At 41.5% G+C, this 19,067-nt stretch overlaps 1 protein-coding gene across 2 annotated transcripts in view; it reads left to right on the top strand.

Moving 5' to 3' along the window:
• The window catches only part of LOC148903009 (cadherin-4-like), a 234,644-nt gene that overhangs the window by 209,873 nt on the left and 5,704 nt on the right, over positions 1-19,067 (top strand). For both annotated transcript variants that reach the window (XM_088994762.1, XM_088994753.1), the window contains 7 exons: positions 3,627-3,812; positions 5,100-5,356; positions 12,357-12,499; positions 15,191-15,430; positions 16,290-16,526; positions 18,544-18,683; positions 18,774-18,938. In XM_088994762.1, coding sequence (XP_088850888.1) covers positions 3,627-3,812; positions 5,100-5,356; positions 12,357-12,499; positions 15,191-15,430; positions 16,290-16,526; positions 18,544-18,683; positions 18,774-18,938 — 1,368 coding nt within the window. The remainder of the gene's footprint in view (positions 1-3,626; positions 3,813-5,099; positions 5,357-12,356; positions 12,500-15,190; positions 15,431-16,289; positions 16,527-18,543; positions 18,684-18,773; positions 18,939-19,067) is intronic.

The following is a 19,067-nucleotide window of genomic DNA, read 5'->3' as shown; positions in this document are numbered from 1 at the left end:
TCCTCAGTTGGATCTGCACGGCCTTCAGTTCCTCTCTGTTGCCCGACACAAAAGCCCTTTTCTTCTCCTTCAGGAGGACTTTTATGTCGGGATTAATCCATGGTTTGTTGTTGGCAAAACACCGCACAGTCCTGGTGGGTACGGTGTTTTGTTCACAAAAGTTAATGTAGTCTGTGATGGTGTTGGTGAGTGAGTCAATGTCTTCCCCATGAATCTCAGTAAAGAGCTCCCACCTGGTTGAATCAAAACAGTCCCGCAGAGCTTCTTCAGCTTCTGTGGACCATCTTTTGATCGTGCGGGTCACAGCTGGTTGCCTCTGGACAAGGGGTTTGTACACAGGCTGGAGATAAACCATATTGTGGTCTGCTCTTCCGAGAGGGGGGAGGGGGGAGGGTTTACCAGGTATACCAGGTATACCTGGTATACAGGTATACCAGAGTACATTTCTGAAGAACATCCACAAGAAATTCATGACTGAAAATATGAGTGAAGGGCTCTGGGCAGATGGCCAGAACGACATTGGTAAATGAGAAAATAAGGAAGACGGTTAGTGTAGTCTAATCAGTGCAACAAGTGCTCCTTCCTCTTTCCCGGAGCAAAGCACAGATGCATACAAACAAGGGAATGATTAATCCATATCATTGATTTTCATCACTCCATACCTGGAGCCAGAAAAATTGTTTGTGGTTGTTGTCATAGTGGTGATATGTAGAATCATTATTCCATTAGGCGAGGTCATTCATGGTTGAAAGGTAAAAATGAAAAGTCTAAAGTATGCATTGTAATAGATTATATCAGCTTCAGTTCCATCAATTCAGTATGAAGAAAAAAAGAGGTGATTTGGGGTGATTAAAAAGTGTGGTACTCTGCATCATGCCGCAATGATTAATATTTAGTAAGGCTTAATGGTGGTGTACGGTCAAAAGCTGCGGCCCGGTAGTCAAGTGGTTAGCACACCAGCTTCACAGTGCAGAGGTTGCCGGTTCGCGTCCCGGTCGGGCCTCCCTTTGTGGAGTTTGCATGTTCTCCCCGAACCCGCGTGGGTTTTCTCTGGGTCCTCCGGTTTCCTACCACACTCCAAAAACATGCATGGCAGGCAGATTGACCACTCCAAGGTGTTCCTAGGTGTGAGTGTGAGAGTCACTGTTGTACGACTTTGTGTGCCCTGCGATTGGCTTGCAACCAATTCAGGGTGTCCCCCGCCTCGTGCCCGAAGACAGGTGAGATAGGCTCCAGCACCCCCCGTGACCCTAATGGAATAAGCGGTATGGAAAATGGATGGATGGATGGTCAAAACCTGGAAAGCAGAATCAATTCAACATGTTAATTTTGATAGAATGTGTTGAATGTGTTGAAAATGGACGGATGTTATGCCACAGTGGAACAAGTTGCTCTGTTGTGTAAAATTTTGTAGGGAAGTGAGCGATCGGCCCGTCGGGCTGAAAGGCACTGAGCAGTATCAAGCAGCTATTTGATGTGGTCACTGAGGAGTTAAGTATTAGAATTTACCCCAAAGTCTGTTAAGAGTTATCATGGTATCAAGTGTAAGATGCAAAGGAAATGTTCAATTATGATGGAAATGTTCAGTGAGTGGCCAACTAAAGTTAAAAGTAATGAATTAAAGATGGACAGAGAGCTGTCTACACCAAGACAAAGAAGTGATGAGTTAATGACAGATTATTCTAGTAAGCTATTTTTTCAGCAATGTTGATGCAACTAAGACACTGGCTGTTGTAAATTAGAGGGCAAAATCTGGACACACTTCACTGCCTACATAAAATGACTCCTGTGACGGTGGCGGATTGATACTGCTGACCAGTCAAAGATTCATATTCTCTAACTTTCAGTGTGAGAGCATTTCTATCATTGCCCAATCGCCATTGCCCAAGTTATTGCTATCATGGATATTGAAGATCAAATTTAGCGGAGCTTAGTGAGCAGTGCAATTTCTCCCAATCGAATCATAAATCAGCCCTTTTTGGGTGTTGAGTTTGCATAAAAGTCATTTGGTTGCGAAGGCACACCATTTTGCAAATATTTAGTGTCTGCTATAAATGCCGCAGGTCTTGCAAACCACTGTTTCCCTGCATTTAACAAGTCAAGGCATTCATTTTACATTGGCAAATCTGAATTTGAATTAGAAACTGGGATAGTGTTGATCTCGTTGCAATTTACAATTGTAATTACTGATGGTAAAATATTTTTGCTGAAGCACAAAGCTGATATACTGTACTTGCAGAAAGGTTGGACGTTGTGTAGATAAATGATGTAGGTTTATTGTACTCTGCCATCTCATGTAAAATATTTTTAACAGTGTTCTTTCCACTATATGCAACAACCAAAAACAAACATGAATCAATCCTTTCCATGCATGTTGTATTCATTTCATAAATGAAGCGATCAATCTTTGATCTAGAATATCATGACTAATCTTTGTTCAAATTAAGAATAATTAAGTGTCTCACGAGTAAAATAAAAATAATTAGGTAGGTAAATAACTAGGTAACCAAACAAACTAACACTCAATTTATTATTTGTGGTTTCTTCACTCAGAAGCAGTGGCAGACGTCACCAAATCTGGATGCCCTCAACTGTCTAAGAACAAAATCATGAGCATATCCGTGGACTAATTGTTTCTCAGTCAACCTGCAGCTTAGGACCACCCTGACATGTGTATTTGTTGTCTTAAAAATGTCACAGTCTCCGAACAGCTCTCCAGACACAAGCCACAAATTCAGCCACAGCTGTTTGCTAGTTGATGCGAAGGTAGTGGCGGGTATTATGACCGAATTTGGTCTGGGGCTTTGCTCTTTGATATCATAAACTCAAATAAGCGGCTCAGTGGTTTCAACAGCGTCTGTTACCCATGGTGACGCGGGGATGCTTCATGCCTGTTGCTTCCAAATGAGTCAAGCAAAGCAAGTAATCACCCTTCGACCGTACGCAATCACTTGTGAGTTTTTGGGTTCATCGTGTAGGCGGGTCCTCTGGTTCATCTTTATCCCCTGAGCCGGTGTGACTTTGGTCAATCCCCGCCATAACAGACATCTGACAGACAGCAGCTCACTCCTCGTCAGGCTTATCGGGGCATAGCACATGTTAGCACAGCAACGAGACAACTAAAAGCCACTCATTTACGCTCAAACAGATGTTCGTGCCTCTTCCACTGGTGGCTGTTCTTGGCTTTCTTCACTCCCTCTTCCTTTCTGATTAGCTTTCAAACGGACAGGAAATTAATGTGCATGAGTGAGGGCAAGAAGTGCAGGAAAGCCAGAAAACTTTTAGACCTGTGTGTAAGTGCATGTCCAATGTGCAAGTGTGTTTACCGCTTCTTTGCACCTCAGTAGTAGCAAAAGTGGGATCATTGAACCTTCCCTATTTGAAAACCCGAAAAAATGGCCCCTTCACTTATGAGAAATAGAAGACCTTCAACAAATTGCCACAATTCAGTGTATTCTTCAAGAACATTTGTGAAAATATTTTTTTTAAATGCAACATTTGTATTTACTTATTGAAATTATTTTACACATACATTTTACATTAACTTTGCTGCTGTGAAATGTAAATTTCTCCACTGCGAGACTAATAAAGGCAAATCCAATCCAATCCAATCCAATTTTCTGCAGTTTTCCGGTGAGGTTCCTGAGAACCGGGTGGATGTTGTGGTGGCTAACCTGACGGTGATAGATGCTGACCAACCACATTCCCCCAATTGGAATGCTGTTTATCGGATAATCAGTGGGGATCCATCCGGTCACTTCACCATTCGCACTGACCCTGTCAGCAATGATGGCATGGTAACTGTAGTAAAGGTAAAACAATCTCTTTGCTATGTTTGTTGTTTTGTTTTTTTCACCATAGGGGTCATCATCACATTGTTAGCTTTAAATGCATCATCGAGGGGAATCTCAGGTCCAAATAAATATCAAACGCAAGGTCCTTACAAGGGCCAGTCTGCAGTCTTTGCCTTTGGAATGACCCTTGGTGTCTAAAATAAGGGATTGGTAGGCCTGAAAAACTCCCATACGCATACCGTAACGAAATGTCTGGCAAGAGCACTGTCGCAATAAGGTATTGATTTCCCAATTACACAGGCAGTGGTTTTACACACCTATAATGGGATACCTGCTGTAGTGAACGACAGAAGCAAGAATGATTTGTCGTGTTCCTGTGTTTAGCCAATCGGACCACAACCCATTTGTTATGAATGCAGAAAAACAAAATCCTTCGAGTGTGTATATATGTGTGCATTGCCTGTATGTGTGCATTCATCTATGAGCTGCTGTACGCATCTTGCAGAAATGATTTGTTCATGACGTTATGTGCTCAGCAAATCAAGTCTTATGTCTGACAATAATGCTTAAGAAATAACAATAGCGTTTTATATAATTCCCACAAGACCCTGACCAGTAGGCATTGGCATTTTGCTTCTCTTCATTATCTCTACATGAGTGCCTTTCATTGTCCATAACTCACGCTACCTGATGTAAAATTCAGTAGGCAGCCGTGTAGCCGCAGGCTTCCATCGAGACCCGCGGGATATAATCGGAAAATCATCAAAGAAGGGACATTACTTCCCCTGGGAACGACAAGAAATAGACTACTGTGCGAGGTAAACAGAGGCACTCTAGGGAACAGCAGGCGGAATGGTTCACATCAGACGTCATGCAAACGATAAAGTCAAGCCGTCATAAGAGACCCCCTTATTTTTACCAATGTGCTGCTAGCGCACAAGAATTCACTGCAACCAGGTGTGCATGTCCCGTTGGGGCACTGAGTCTCATCTGTAAACAAAAGTGAAGGTCTTAACCCTAGCTTGTCATATTTACGCAGCTCTCTGGGAAGATCATGAGAAGGCATTCCCGTTTTTATGGGAAGGATAAAATGTTGACAACAGACAAACAAGAAGAAAGTAATGCATGGAAAATAGACAAATATGTGATTCTTGATTACAGTGCGTTATCAAGATATGTTAATCACAGAACGAATCACAAGAGCCTAACATTCACTACCTTCACAAATACTATCTGATATTTAGTGACTGAAGTTGGCAACTTTAATCAATATTTACCTTCCCCTGTGCACTTTCTTTCTTCTAGGCAGTTGACTTTGAGATGAACCGAGCCTTCATGCTGACAGTTGTGGTGTCCAATCAAGCCCATCTGGCCAGTGGGATCCAGTCTTCCCTCCAGTCCACGGCAGGAGTAACCATATCTGTGCAGGATGTCAATGAACCACCTTACTTCCCCACTAATCCGAAACACATCCGATTTGAGGAGAGTGTTCCAGCTGGCACTAGTCTGACAACCTTTTCAGCCACAGATCCTGATCGCCTACAAATGCAGCAGACAATCAGGTACAATAGGTCAAATTCCCAAAAAGTAATTTAGCTATTTTGTTTATAAAACCTTGACTACAACCTGAGGCACTCAAGACCAGACCGCGAACATCCTCTTTGGTCCCTGTGCAGTATGGAAAACAATGATAAAAATTTGATTGAAAAAGACAGTCTGGCTGAGCACATTAGGAGCAGCCATCTTGATAAAATCTCGTCTTTGCATCGGCACTGGACCCAAAAGCATCATTGCCAGGTCGTTAGGGGTTAGAGTTCAACACGGGGGCAATATTTAAGTTATCATCCGTCTCTCTGAGACAACCATGCAAAGTTTATGAGCCAGTGGAGAACCATGAGTAGAGATGCTCCGAAGGTTAATAGCAAGTAATAGCCTCTGGGATGTAAGTGTGTGTATGTCCGTTTGCTATTAAGGTTGCCCGTAGAGTATACGCGCGTGGACACATATGCACGCAAACACACATACACACGCACACACACATACACACCCATACACACTCACTCGGATGGAGCAAAAGCTGTTGACACAGCATGCGTTCACCTACGGTTCTCTTTCTTTGTGCTAAAGCTCTCTGGATGTTAAATGTCAAGCAAAAAAAATGTCAGTGTGCATTACAGTATTAACACCTACTTCACAGGTTTGCCAGACTGCACATTATGCCTTTATACCAGGCTTGGGCAAATTACGGCCCGCGGGCCACATTAGGCTTTTTAATCAGGCCCGCCGAACTTAATATCGTAAAAACAGTGTCTGCAACTTATGACAAAAAGTTAGCGGACACCAGGGCAGACAACTCTGATTAGTTTCCTGCCTCATTTTTCACAACTTGAAACACAATAAGACGACTAATTGCAAAAAAAACATTGTTGCGAAGTATTGTTTTTTTTTTTACTAAGGATGTTCCTACTACAAATACTCCCTTGCTTAATTTATCGTAAATATCCCTTGCTGATGATTTTGCACCAGTTGTCGTTTGTCCATACACTATTCGGCATGTTGCACAATGCAATGTTCTCTGAAAAGTTGCCTGCCCGGCCATAAAGTTGTCTGCCCCATATTCCAGGTATCTGCAAAGTAGTATGTAAATGCCATATGTTGCATATTCCTTGAGACAAATTTATTAACTGATAAGGGCTATTTTTCACATTTGAAATTTTAAATAAATAAATTGGGTTGTAGTGTTTTTACTGTGCTATGAGGTTTGAACACACTACATTTAAAGGACAACCGACGTCTCCGGACAAGTTGTGTCCATAATTTGTAAAATGGCTTCAAATGACTTCTACTGAGTGTATTTTAAAAAGATTCCACCGTATATAGCTATATTTTACGTTTTAAGACTCGCGCTGAATATTCAGGAAGTCTTGTTTTTGAGTTGGTGACGAGTCCGCACGTGACGTCACTAAAGGAACGCCCCCTGACCTAAGACACATTGTAGCAGTCCTTCCATCACGTCAATGTATTTTGCTGTATTGTTTGGTCTGAAAACCTTGTGTTGCACCCAAAAGCCACCAGAAGAGGGTGTCCAAGCTCCATATAAGGAATTTATCAGCCTGTGTAAACGGAGGTAGCCACAGGAGGTCGCCATTTTGTGCCTGTTTTCTGGTGATCGTTTCTCCCCAATGTTGCCTCAAGATGGCATGGAATAAATTATTTAATCGATTGCAAACATGTATGCTTTCCTCTTCAGAACTATTTGAATCATATTCATAACTGAAGGTGTCACAAGAAAGCATATTCTCCAAATCTGAAGCCATTGTTTTGATTCTCAAGGAATGCAAGACGTCTTCGCGTGACGTCACAAACTGAGGGCGGGACTTTCTGAAAATGCCCAAATTGCAGCTCAATTTTTTGCAGATTTTGGAAACTCATTCAAACTCAAACTCGAAGTCATTTTTATTGGTGTTTTGCATTTAAATAAGAATATCAAACTGCGTGTTTTTGCTATTTTAGATGCTATAAAACGTTTTTCTGATGTCAGTTAAGAAACAAAAAAGTGACATCGGTTGTCCTTTAGTGTATCCGGCCCAAACACTCCCTCCAAATGCTCCTGGCCTGGCCCCTCTGTCAAATTTTACAACCCATTGTGGCCCACGAGTCAAAAAGTTGACCCACCCCTGCTTTATACCATGGAGATGGTTTATAGAAGCTCACAATTTGTGGTATTTTTCTTGCTTCGTGTAGTGCGCCAGCAAAGTTGTTCAAAGAACAATTTCTCTCACCTTTAACTTTCTGATCAATTTCTCCACGGAAAGGAAAACATTTGTACATTAATTTCCATAATGCGGACGATCATAGGTGAGACTTTAAGATACGTTCTGCTAATTGTCTAAGAAGAATACTTTGACTGATGAGATTAATATCAAATAAATTTCCGCCAATCAAATTAATGGAATAAATACAATCCAGCCCACCAAAATCACTGAGACCATGCTGAGCTGGGATGTTTGCCCAAGTCCCCTCCACCCCCCACACCTACGATGCACCTCCCGCAGCATGGAGGGCCATTTTTTGGCGTTGTACTGAAACGCTTACCTACACGCACCAGCAGGGACTGACCAGCACCTGCATTTCAACAGGCGCCATACTCCAAGAGGCTTTTTTACAGAATTTCTGCAGAAACAATTCAATAAAATAATAGTGTTCCCTCACCGCTTGAAAGCCATACTGAGTTATTTTCAGCAAAAAAAAGTGTGTGTATGCAAATGTGAAATATGTGATGTGAAAGACTGTAGGATAAAATATCAATTGTGCTTAATCTATAGATCCAAGTCAAATTAGTCTTCAGTTTTTTTTCTTCTGAAACTGATTTTTTTCGTCAGCAGACGTTTTACTAAAATATTCTTGAACTGCACAATTTTATTTCTTGCTTCTCCTTTTCTTCATATTTGGAGTTTGAAACATAAATCAAAAGAAAATGATTGCACATTGTGAAATCATTTTCTTTTGATTCTATGAGTCATTTGCAATGCACATGACTCATAGATTGTGGCTTTCATATATCAAGGTACTGCTGCATTGCGGCAATAGAAGATCTTATTACTTTTAATCAAATGAGATAGAATTAAGATTGGATTGGATTGGATTTGCCTTTATTAGTCTCGCAGTGGAGAAATTTGCATTTCACAGCAGCAAAGTGATGAAAGAAATGAAAGTAGAAAAGCAAAACACAGAGAACTGCCTATCCATTGTGTTGATTACATAAAATCTCTAAATGCTTGAGAAATGACACAAATCAAAACCGTTCCTTTCAAATATAGTTTGGTTAAACTGCTGTTCAGGTATCTGAACAGGAATTCTGCTCATTTTGCTTGCACTTATAATCACAACAACAATATGACTTTTTATGTTTGTATTGCAATTTATCTCAGAATTCTGAACTGGCCACAAATATTTTTTAAAAAGGGCAAACTGTAGGGTATGAGGACTTATTTTATGTGTGGTGGGGGGATTCCCACAATCCTCTAGTGGGTGAGGAGGGTGACAAGTCCTCAAATTTGAAAGAGACAAAGAGCCACTGAAGTGACTTCAGGATTGGGGTGCTGGGGTCAAATTTACACACTCTCATCGGGATGTGTGTAGGTTTTTTTTCTGACAGTCCAATGGTGTATTGCTGTCAGCTATGTCAATCGCTGCTGTTAGGTCAACATTTTTCATCCTGTCACGGTTGAGTTGGAGCCTGTCATTGCTGAGTTAGACAATAAATCATGTCAATTTCCATTTTTTAATTGTATTTCAAATTACCTGAGGACCTCTAAAAAAACTCTTGCAAGCACAGAAATAGCATGCAAATTCAGCTAGAAGTATCAGAAATTACATTGGAACCCAGGACATTATGACTGACCGCCACAAACCTTGAGATGTTTCATTACAAAACAGATGTGGGTATGCATCAAACAGGAATCTGAACATGACATTTCAATCATTTGGTAAAATGTGTGATTCATCATGCGCGTTTTTGCATTTGACATCGAGCTGTGTGTCTCTGTTAGTGGATAATGAATATGGATACGATTGGACAAAGACAAGATTTAAAAAGTATGGAAACAGTTAAAAGTGAGGCACCATGCGGGGGGGGGGGGGGGTCTGCTGGAAGGAGAGAAAAGAGAGCCGAACATGGGAGCTGACTCTGGGTCAAGGTTTGAATTTGACAGGTGCAAATCAACAGAGAGACATCCTGTTGGGGATGGGAGAACGGCAATGTGGACAGAATTAGATGGGAGCATGCGAGGATAGAAAAGGAAGTGAAGGGGAAGTATCATGCATCACTTGTCAGACAACTAACCAGTGAGGTCAAGACACGGGACCAGAGACACAGGCATAAATGATTACCCACACCGCCTTGGCTAAGCTGGAAACATACATTTTTCATCCTCTGGGTCAGGGGGTTGAAAAATAAATGCCATCCGTCATCCTGCTGCTTGCTGAAATCACTTTGCTGCCACGGCTAATCACAGCATAACCGTACCAACGAATTCCCAAACGAGAGAAACCTGAAGGAGGGACTTTTTTAATGCCGGTGCACTTTATTTTGGACAGAGTAATTTTATTGTTGACAGTGGGGATCAGTCATTACGTATTTTTAAAATTGCACTTAATAGTCAAATCCGATCTCCTTTTGCAAAAACTTTACTAAATGAGGCTGTGGGGCATATTGATTTACTGGTAATTGTAAAATAAAAATACAATTGTTTCTGACAGACTTTTGAACACATCAAATCTAATCTTGAACTAATCAACCTCATCATTTTTGAAGTAGACATCTCCCAATACCAAAATGACTCTTCAACATCAACAGCTGGAAATTGTGTACTAAAATAAATAAGTGAAATCTCCAATTAGCTTTCACCAAATGACAGAGTAAAAATGGTGTGCATGTGTGTTTGTGTGCATGCGTGTGTGTGTGTGTGTGTGTGTGTGTGTGTGTGTGTGTGTGTGTGTGTGTGTGTGTGTGTGTGTGTGTGTGTGTGTGTGTGTGTGTGTGTGTGTATATATATATATATATATATATATATATTTCTTGATTCTGCACTATGTACAGTCTTGTTTATAGAACGGTTTTTGCACATCTACATTTGCACAGTATACAGTTGACATTTTTATTTTGTTATGCTTAGAATATCTTGTTTTCTATCCTTTCACTCCCACCCCAACCCCATCCCTCTTCAATTGCTGCTGTGGACTGCAAATTTCCCCATTGCGGGACGAATAAAGGTATTCTGATTCTGATTCTGATTCTGATATATATATATAAGATCCTGTGGGACTTCCAGATACAGACTGACAAGATGGTAATGGCCAACCAACCAGATATTGTGGTCATAGATAAAGGGAAAAAGAAAGCCGTTGTCGCGGATGTAGCGGTCCCGAGTAATGGAAACATCATATAGAAGGAACATGAGAAAATCGAGAAATACCAAGGGCTCGGAGAGGAGCTGGAGAGAGCCTGGATGATAAAGGTGACAGTCGTGCCTGTGGTGGTCGGAGCACTCGGGGCAGTGACCCCCAAACTCGACGAGTGGTTGCAACAGATCCCGGGAACAACATCGGCTATCTCGGTCCAGAAAAGCGCAGAGCTGGGAACAGCACGGATACTGCGCAGAACCCTCAAGCTTCCTGGCCTCTGGTAGAGGACCCGAGCTAAAATGGGGGACAGACACCACCCATGAGGGGTGAGACGAGGATTTTTTTTATATATATACATATATATATTGACTTCTGGTGCTACCTCTTTTAGCCACATTTGTTACTTTCTCATAAAATCGCTCTTTCCCTTGTCTCACTGGTTAATCCCTGCGGTGATGGATTCACGTTATTCTTGGTAAGTATTTCACAGTGCATCTCAGATAGTGTCCGCAGGCTTTCCTGATTTGTGTGAAAGCCTCGGGTGTGGCAATGTCATCTCTGTGATTCCTTTTTGAAACACCCTGCTTCACCCAGGATCATGCCCACTGCCTGCTGGGACAATCCCGCCTTTCTTGCTGCAGGATAGAGATTACGTTCTCCTGTCCACTCCCACGACTTCCCAACCCATAATATCAAGCAATGATTCACCTCTATGCGAGGCCGAATATACATGCACAAAATGATTGAGCACAAATACACCTATAAGCTGCACAGTGAGTGGCCGTACCAAAATTCAGTCACTACAAGGCAAGGTTGAGGTGGAATCAATTTCACTTGGAATGGGTTTGAAAGCTGAAAGTGTGTAAAAATGGTCTTTGTCCCCAATCTGATGGTTCATAAATCAAATCCAATTGGTGCTGAAAAAAATTTGAACATTGACCAAATCACTATGAGTCCCAAAAAATTAAATCCATCAATAAATATGTAAATGAGCCTTTTTACAATATGACAAGTTGCCGGCAGGGATGAGAGAATGTTCAAATATCGAAGTAGAATGAGGTGAGATGAGGCACCGCGAGTTGGCAGACATATTAGACAGAATTGCACATGCAGAATAAGATAAAAGCGACAAATGAGAAACAATAACAGTCAGATCACTCCATTGTAAGGATGCCATGGGGAAAGAGATCTGCTCATTCGGCCTCCCTGGCCCTTTATCACGAGAGTCCCTACCTGAGCCCTCTTGTTTAGAGGATAATGCACAGATCTGAACGTGCTGTCTGTCTATATTTGCAAAAATGCTGTAGTGTGACTATGGCAAGAAGCTTCATCCACTCGACCCAAAGCAAACAGCTCCGATGCTGTAAATGCATGATCCGTGCACGCGCAAGCAGTTGCAGTGCTTAACAAGGAAGGTAATTGACTATAACGGGTAGTATATAGGGGTGAAAAATGGGCTAAAATCGACTGGAGGTTGTAAGCTGTGGAAGAGAAGTCAATAAGAAATTAAACTCCGTGAAGGTAATGGACTCATGACTTCATGGCATTGTGTGAAAAAAGATCTATATATGCAGGCGCGCGAGAAAATATATAATTGCTTGTAAACATGGGAACAGTCACGCTCATCTCTCCATCGACTTGTGCCCGTGTTTTTAGGTACTCCAAACTGAACGACCCTGCAGACTGGTTATCTATTAACAGAACCAATGGGCAGATAGTGACGACAGCGGTCCTCGACAGGGAGTCTGTTTTTGTGAAAAACAACATATATGAAGCCACCTTCTTGGCAACAGATAACGGTGAGTCATATACAGTATATTTATTTAACAAATAGTCTATTCTGTTAATGTACAGTAACACATGGCATTTTACTTATAAGCAGCATGTTTGCTGCTTTTTTTTCAGTGGCAGTTTTTTGTCTCACTCTCTCTAGGTGCAACTCATCAATTTGCCCTCAATGAAACATTATACTGATGTAAACCTGTGTTTTGTTATTCCTTGGTTTGAGGGGGTCATGCCTGGATAGGGACAGAAGGATTATGTCATCCTTTCTTTTGGCTCATGTAATACTTTTTGTTGGAGCGCATCAGCCTATGTTGAAGGATAAATATATACAGACGGATATAAACAGCCAGAGGCTGGGAGAGCATCAGCAGCAGCAGCATTTGTGATCCCAGAATTTGAAATAAACCAGGCAGCAAGGTTTCCATATTGCTTGCTAGTATGCAAGGGCCATCATAGGGTCAGACTCAGTGAATAGTTTAAGTTCTGAGAACGAAAGAGGAAGACATGATCTTATATGTGATTTATTTGTTTCCTGCTCAGGTTGAATATATGGCAAGTGAATTAGTAGATTTTTGTGTGCTAAGAAAAAGGACGGCTATTAGAAATGTTTTCCAATCATATATACGTTGTATAAATTGGGTGAAATCTGGTGATGGACTTAAAGTTTCGGTAGCGTTATAAAGAAGTCTTGTGATGAGAGAGGGTTAGCGTACATTCGCAATTCATGCAGCAGGCTCGCTGATCCTCTTTTCTCTTATCGGCAGACCGTGCATGTCCCCCACAACCCACCCCTCTCTCTCTCTTTCCCTCTTACACATCCATTTGGCATGTATATCATTTGTTCTGCCTCAGAGTTGAACCTCAAGCTTAAATGAGCGCAAACTCCATCATAGCACACCAATATGGTTGCCCTTTTCTCAAGTGGGTGCGCAGACTAAAACTGACTGTGTTCTCTTTTTTTCTGAAATTGCCTTATCTGCGATGTGCAGCTGGCTGTTTACCTAAAGTTTACTTTACTTAGCATGCTGATTCATTTTATAGTGCATGCAAGTCTGGATGCGCTCACTGGAAACAAGAATATCTGAAGTTGTGCGTTGCAACAAATTTTATCACGTATAATACCCTGTTGTCTCTGCTGCTGGCGCCCACTTTGACACCCATCAATAGGATGGACTTCAGAGACTACTAATTTGCTGACAATTTAATATTTCTATGTTATTTCCCGGTCATTTCATTCAATATTAATGCTTTAGCTATTTCCTTGAGGCAACAAGAAGTTCTTTAAAAATGCATGGCTGTATGAAGCTCTTCTTGTAGCAGTCACTCAGCTGGCAAGACCACAGTCACATCCTTGATTAATGTCAAATTTACTTATCAAAAATTGACATTGTTATGACTTTATGATTTCGATAATAGAGCCAGAGTCAAACATGGGCCGCCAGTACTTCAGGGTTGTGTGCATGTTGGCTTTGTAGGCGGAGTTGTTGTGCCAGCCGTCACATGATGATCTGGATTAGGGAAAAATTAAGAAGTGCAGTGAGACAGTGAGCAGTATAAGGAGACATTGGGAGGTTGTGACAACCGGATGCAAGGTGTACCTGTACCGTGATTTAAATTCTTGCCCAACTTATCACCTTACATTCCTGTGGATATATGTAGTACTTCCTGATGTTTTTGTTTCTGCGCAAATATATGACTTGCAGGACACGTGCCAGATTTACCACTCATCTTTTCACCGTGCCTCAACATGCTTGAGCCGCTGTCACAGAAAGGACTAAATACAAATCCTTTTGAGGAACTTACACAAACATAATTATTTATTTAGCTGGTTAAACCCCACAGAATTCTCCTATCAACCATGGCAAGCTGCTTCTTGTGCCACCCCCATCCTCCTCCACCCCACCGTACAGGGTTGGGATTAGCAAACCAATAAAATTGGAAAACGTGTACGTGTGTTTCCCTATGATTGGGGAAATTATGGTTTTTTTTCTTCGTGTATCTAACAGTTTTGTCTTTTTGTCTTTGACGTAGTAGTGTGCAAAGCATTTTGTAACCTGTATCCTTAAAAGCAAAAAGTAGCTGAAACGGCCAATGTGCATTCTCCACCATGATTCCCATGAAAAGAAGTAGCAGTCTAATTCAGCAAAATACATGTATTGACTTGCCACTTACCTTGATGTCAAATTTGCCACAACATCCATTAAAATGATTTACACTAAACATCTGTCGGAATTTTTCATTTGCCATTTGCAATGGCTGTGACACTTGGTGGTTATCCATTGGCAAAAACATGAATTGCAGGGAATAATTACATCTCATATGTCATCTATTTGACCTTCAGTCTGTATTGAGTGATGTTTATTTTCGTTGTGAGGAATCAAGATTTGTACTGGTTGCATTGGTGCGCCCAACTTTTTTTCTTGCATTAAAGTTAAACACACCAAAAGGTGTATATTCAACATATTCATATTCAAGACGGTGGTTTTTCTGGCTTTTGATTTCAAAAGGTGAAAAAAATTGGACTGGTGAATGATTTTCAAGTTTAAAAATTTGAAAATCAGTGTCTTTATTTGAAGGGCAACTTTCTAATTTTGTGGAGTATATTTTTATGTACTTTCACAGCATGCATTTTCTGATGGTATATTTTCCTTCTGATTCGATCTGATCTTCTCCACATTCCCTCCTCCCTCGTTTCTTGCTCTCAGGCTCTCCTGCAGCCAGTGGCACCGGCACACTGCAGATCTATCTTATAGACATTAACGACAACCCTCCAGCGCTCATACCCAGAGAGTCTCAGATCTGTGAACAGATTAACAAGAACGTCAACGGCGTCAATATCACCGCTGCTGATGCTGACACCGACTCCAACGCTGGGCCTTTTGTCTTCGAGCTGCCGACTTATCCTTCAAGCATAAGACGTAACTGGACAATTACGCGAATCAGTGGTGAGGAAAACCAAACTTATCCACATCCCGATGTTCAAATAGATGCCAAAAAGGTGTGACAGTAATGCCACACCATAGCCCAACATGCATACATACTCACTGGCCTCTTAATTAGGTTACCTTATTATCATTTTTTTCAAGAGCTGAAGCGAAATAATAGTGCTTTGCAAATATTAGTTTTGGGTGACAGTGTCAAAGCATTTTATTGTAACAACATAAATATAATTGTGAGAATAACTAGCCCTTCGGAGGAAGCTGGAGCTCATTCGATATGTCTCGAGGCAAGACAGACAGCATTGTGGATTGGTTGCCAGTCAAGGCGCATGCAGAAACACCCAACCTTTCCCTCTCACAATCACACTGCACCTGAGTCAGAATTGAACTCACGATATGTATAGAAGTCAGGTGAACTAAGATTTACACTGACTTGTACTTAAAACCTATATTTAGTTCAAATATATTGCCTCATTAACTGGAAAGGAAAAATTTCTAATTAATGAGGTAGCAAATTGACCAAATGATGAGCACATTTGTCAAATAGTCAAATGGTTCAGAATCTGCTCTCTCTTCAGGTATTAATGAGTTCTCTCCCTATTTCAAGAATAATGTTTTTTAGATTAATTGGTCAAGTTTGTCCGTAAGTCTAAATGTGACTGTTAGTGGTTGTTTGGCGATATTTGCTTATGTGAACAGTACAATGTTTTCTGTCCAAAGTCAGCTGAATTAATTTCCGGCTCGACACAAATGAGGACAAGCAAGATATCAAACGAATATTTGGACCTAACAAGGATTGTGATGTTGGTCGTTATGCGTAAAAAATGTTCGACATTTTTTATCTTGTTCTCCTTCCTCTGCACAGGAAACTATGCCCGCCTCAGTCTGCGATACCAGGTCTATTTGGAGCCAGGCATGTATGAGGTGCCGATAACCGTGTCCGACTCGGGAAACCCGACGTTGTCCAACAGGTCTGTCATCAAAGTAAAAGTGTGTCCGTGCGATCCGAACGGAGACTGCACTACTGTGGGTGCTGTGGCAGCCGCTGGCCTGGGAACTGGCGCAATCATCTCCATCCTGATATGCATTATCATACTGCTCAGTGAGTATCAGCTGTGCATATCACACAACCCAACCCCAACACAACCCCTTGCGGCTCTCTGATATGCCGTACACACCATCACACATGTTTAATGTGAAACTCTGTGATTCGTTCGCCTTTATCCTCTCCAACTCATGCAGCTAGTGACTAGCCAATCATAGTTTGCGAAAACTCTGACGTTGACCCGTGCCTTCAAGAAGGTGTTGGTACCCCTTTTGGGATGCCAACTCAAAATTTGATTGGTTAAAGCAACAGTTTGATCAACACATTTTATGCGACAGGTCCCGTAGAATGGATTATGAAGGCGTCCAGGTAGATTTCCGACCCTGGTTACAAATGATGGCTGAAATGTGATTGGATAAATGCTTAAATATGAAAAAAAAACACATCTGGAAGCATTGCAGCAGGTAATGAAAGGAAGCTGAAATTATTTAATAAGAATTCAAGGACAATATGTCTGTGCAAGCTCTCAGTCGTACAGGAGTTCAGGTTTGATGAAACTGTAGGTACCCTCAGTGGTCTTTTAACAAATGTCAAAAGGAAAGAATAAGGAATGAATCCAAAAATTCTGAAGATACTAAAAGGAGAGGAGTAGCAGTAACCTTCATAGCAGGAGTTTCTGAAAAACTACAAAGAGTACTTTGGCAACACAAAATTCCTACTTATTTCAACCCGATAAACACTTTAAGGCAAAATTTACTTCATCCAAAACATAGGCTGCCAATTGAAAAACAAAGTAATGTAGTTTATTCAATACATTGTAAAAATGTAAAAATGAAAATTGTAAAGAGCAATACATTGGGGAGACTAAACAAATTATCAAAAAAAAGACGCAGGGATAATACTAGTAGGCCTCTATCGACAGTTCATATGCATCTAAAAGCTAGCAACCACTCATTTAACGACAATGAGGTTAGAATCTTAGCGAAAGAAAAATAGATGGTTTGAAAGGGTAGTAAAAGAAGCTATTTTGGGGTGAGGTTCAATTTGGATCGTTCGTACAACAGACTGCTTCGGCAACATAGACTTAGTCGTGCTGATGAGGTGATTCCAGAGCAAATGGGGCAATCAGGCCAGTCGTAGGCCTCATCCTCAGGCAGGGCAATAGACATAATCAGTCAGGACAATAGAAGTAATCAGTGGAGCCCCATGGAGTAGTCCGCTGCTCCCCCCAGCCTGAGAGCAGGGACCAATCATATCAGAGTCCGGTACCACCACATCTGGACAGTAGGGAAATATATAAGGCCGAAACTACCAGCAAGACTTTAGTTTGCTGGTAGCATCTTGGATAAGAAGCGAAACGTCCGACACCTTCAAAAAAGTACAGATGACGACTGAAGAAACCTTTTCAATTCATGGACAAAATATAATTCACATCAGTCAGTACACATTCAGATATTTTTAGGCCAACAGAGAAGGCTTTGCAGGCCTTGACGGTCCACCACGTCTTAATTCACTATACAGTAAAGTCTCGTTATATCGATATTCAAGGGAGTCCGAAAAAATATCGATATAACCGGGACTATCGATATATCCGACCCTGTTTGCATGTAATTTTCTCCGTGCGTGCATAGAAATAGTATCGATATAACCGGGACTATCGATATATCCGATATCGATATAACGAGACTTTACTGTATTTGCTTTGATCGTGTCGCCAACAACAGCTACCTTCCATCCTGCATCAGAAAAGAAAATGATGCATATTGTCACAGTCCATTGACAATTGTGTATTCATTTTTCGGTCGCACCTTTATTTTTTTCAGAGCTAAACTCCTTGGCCACGCTCATGAAAAAATAAACAGCAAAGTACTTCATGAAAATGAAATTCAAACAATTTTTACTGGATGGCTTTAATAACCATCCACACCGAAATGTGCTATGCATCAGTGATTCGATGTTCAAGAAACTGGTAAACATCGAAATAGTGTATGTTTGTGTGTGTTTGTTAGAGATATAAGAGAAGATATAAACATTTGACATCTTATCCATTTTGTGCATTTGTGTGTCTTTGCAGGCATGGTGTTGCTGTTTGTGGTGTGGATCAAGCGCAGAGAGAAGGAGAGGCACACCAAACAGCTGCTCATTGACCCTGAGGATGATGTCAGGGACAACATACTGAAATACGATGAAGAGGGGGGAGGAGAAGAGGACCAGGTGAGATGTCAGGAGCGGGTACTCTCGCCTCCGCACTCTCAACTGACCTCTTGTACCCTGATTACCTCTGTGTCATTCGTGGCTATGTAGGACTATGACCTCAGCCAGCTGCAGCAGCCGGACTCTCTGGAGCACATCATCAACAAACCACCCGGTGTGCGCAGGGTGGACGAACGGCCTGTTATCGCAGAGTCACAGTACCCGATCAGGCCCGTTGTGCCTCACCCCGGCGACATCGGGGACTTTATCCATGAGGTGAACACTCATACATGTAACCTGGATGAGAGTGCTCCTATGTGTGTTTAATTGTTTCCCCTCGACAGAATGATCTTTCATTAACCAGCGATCTCAACCCTACTTTCTCACATCCAATATGTTGTCTTT

This window comes from Hippocampus bargibanti, linkage group LG01 (assembly GCF_051943395.1).
Source record: "Hippocampus bargibanti isolate YZ-2025 linkage group LG01, ASM5194339v1, whole genome shotgun sequence".
NCBI lineage: Eukaryota > Metazoa > Chordata > Actinopteri > Syngnathiformes > Syngnathidae > Hippocampus > Hippocampus bargibanti.
Note: the sequence above shows the minus strand (reverse complement) of the source record. Positions and strands in the feature narration are given on the sequence as shown.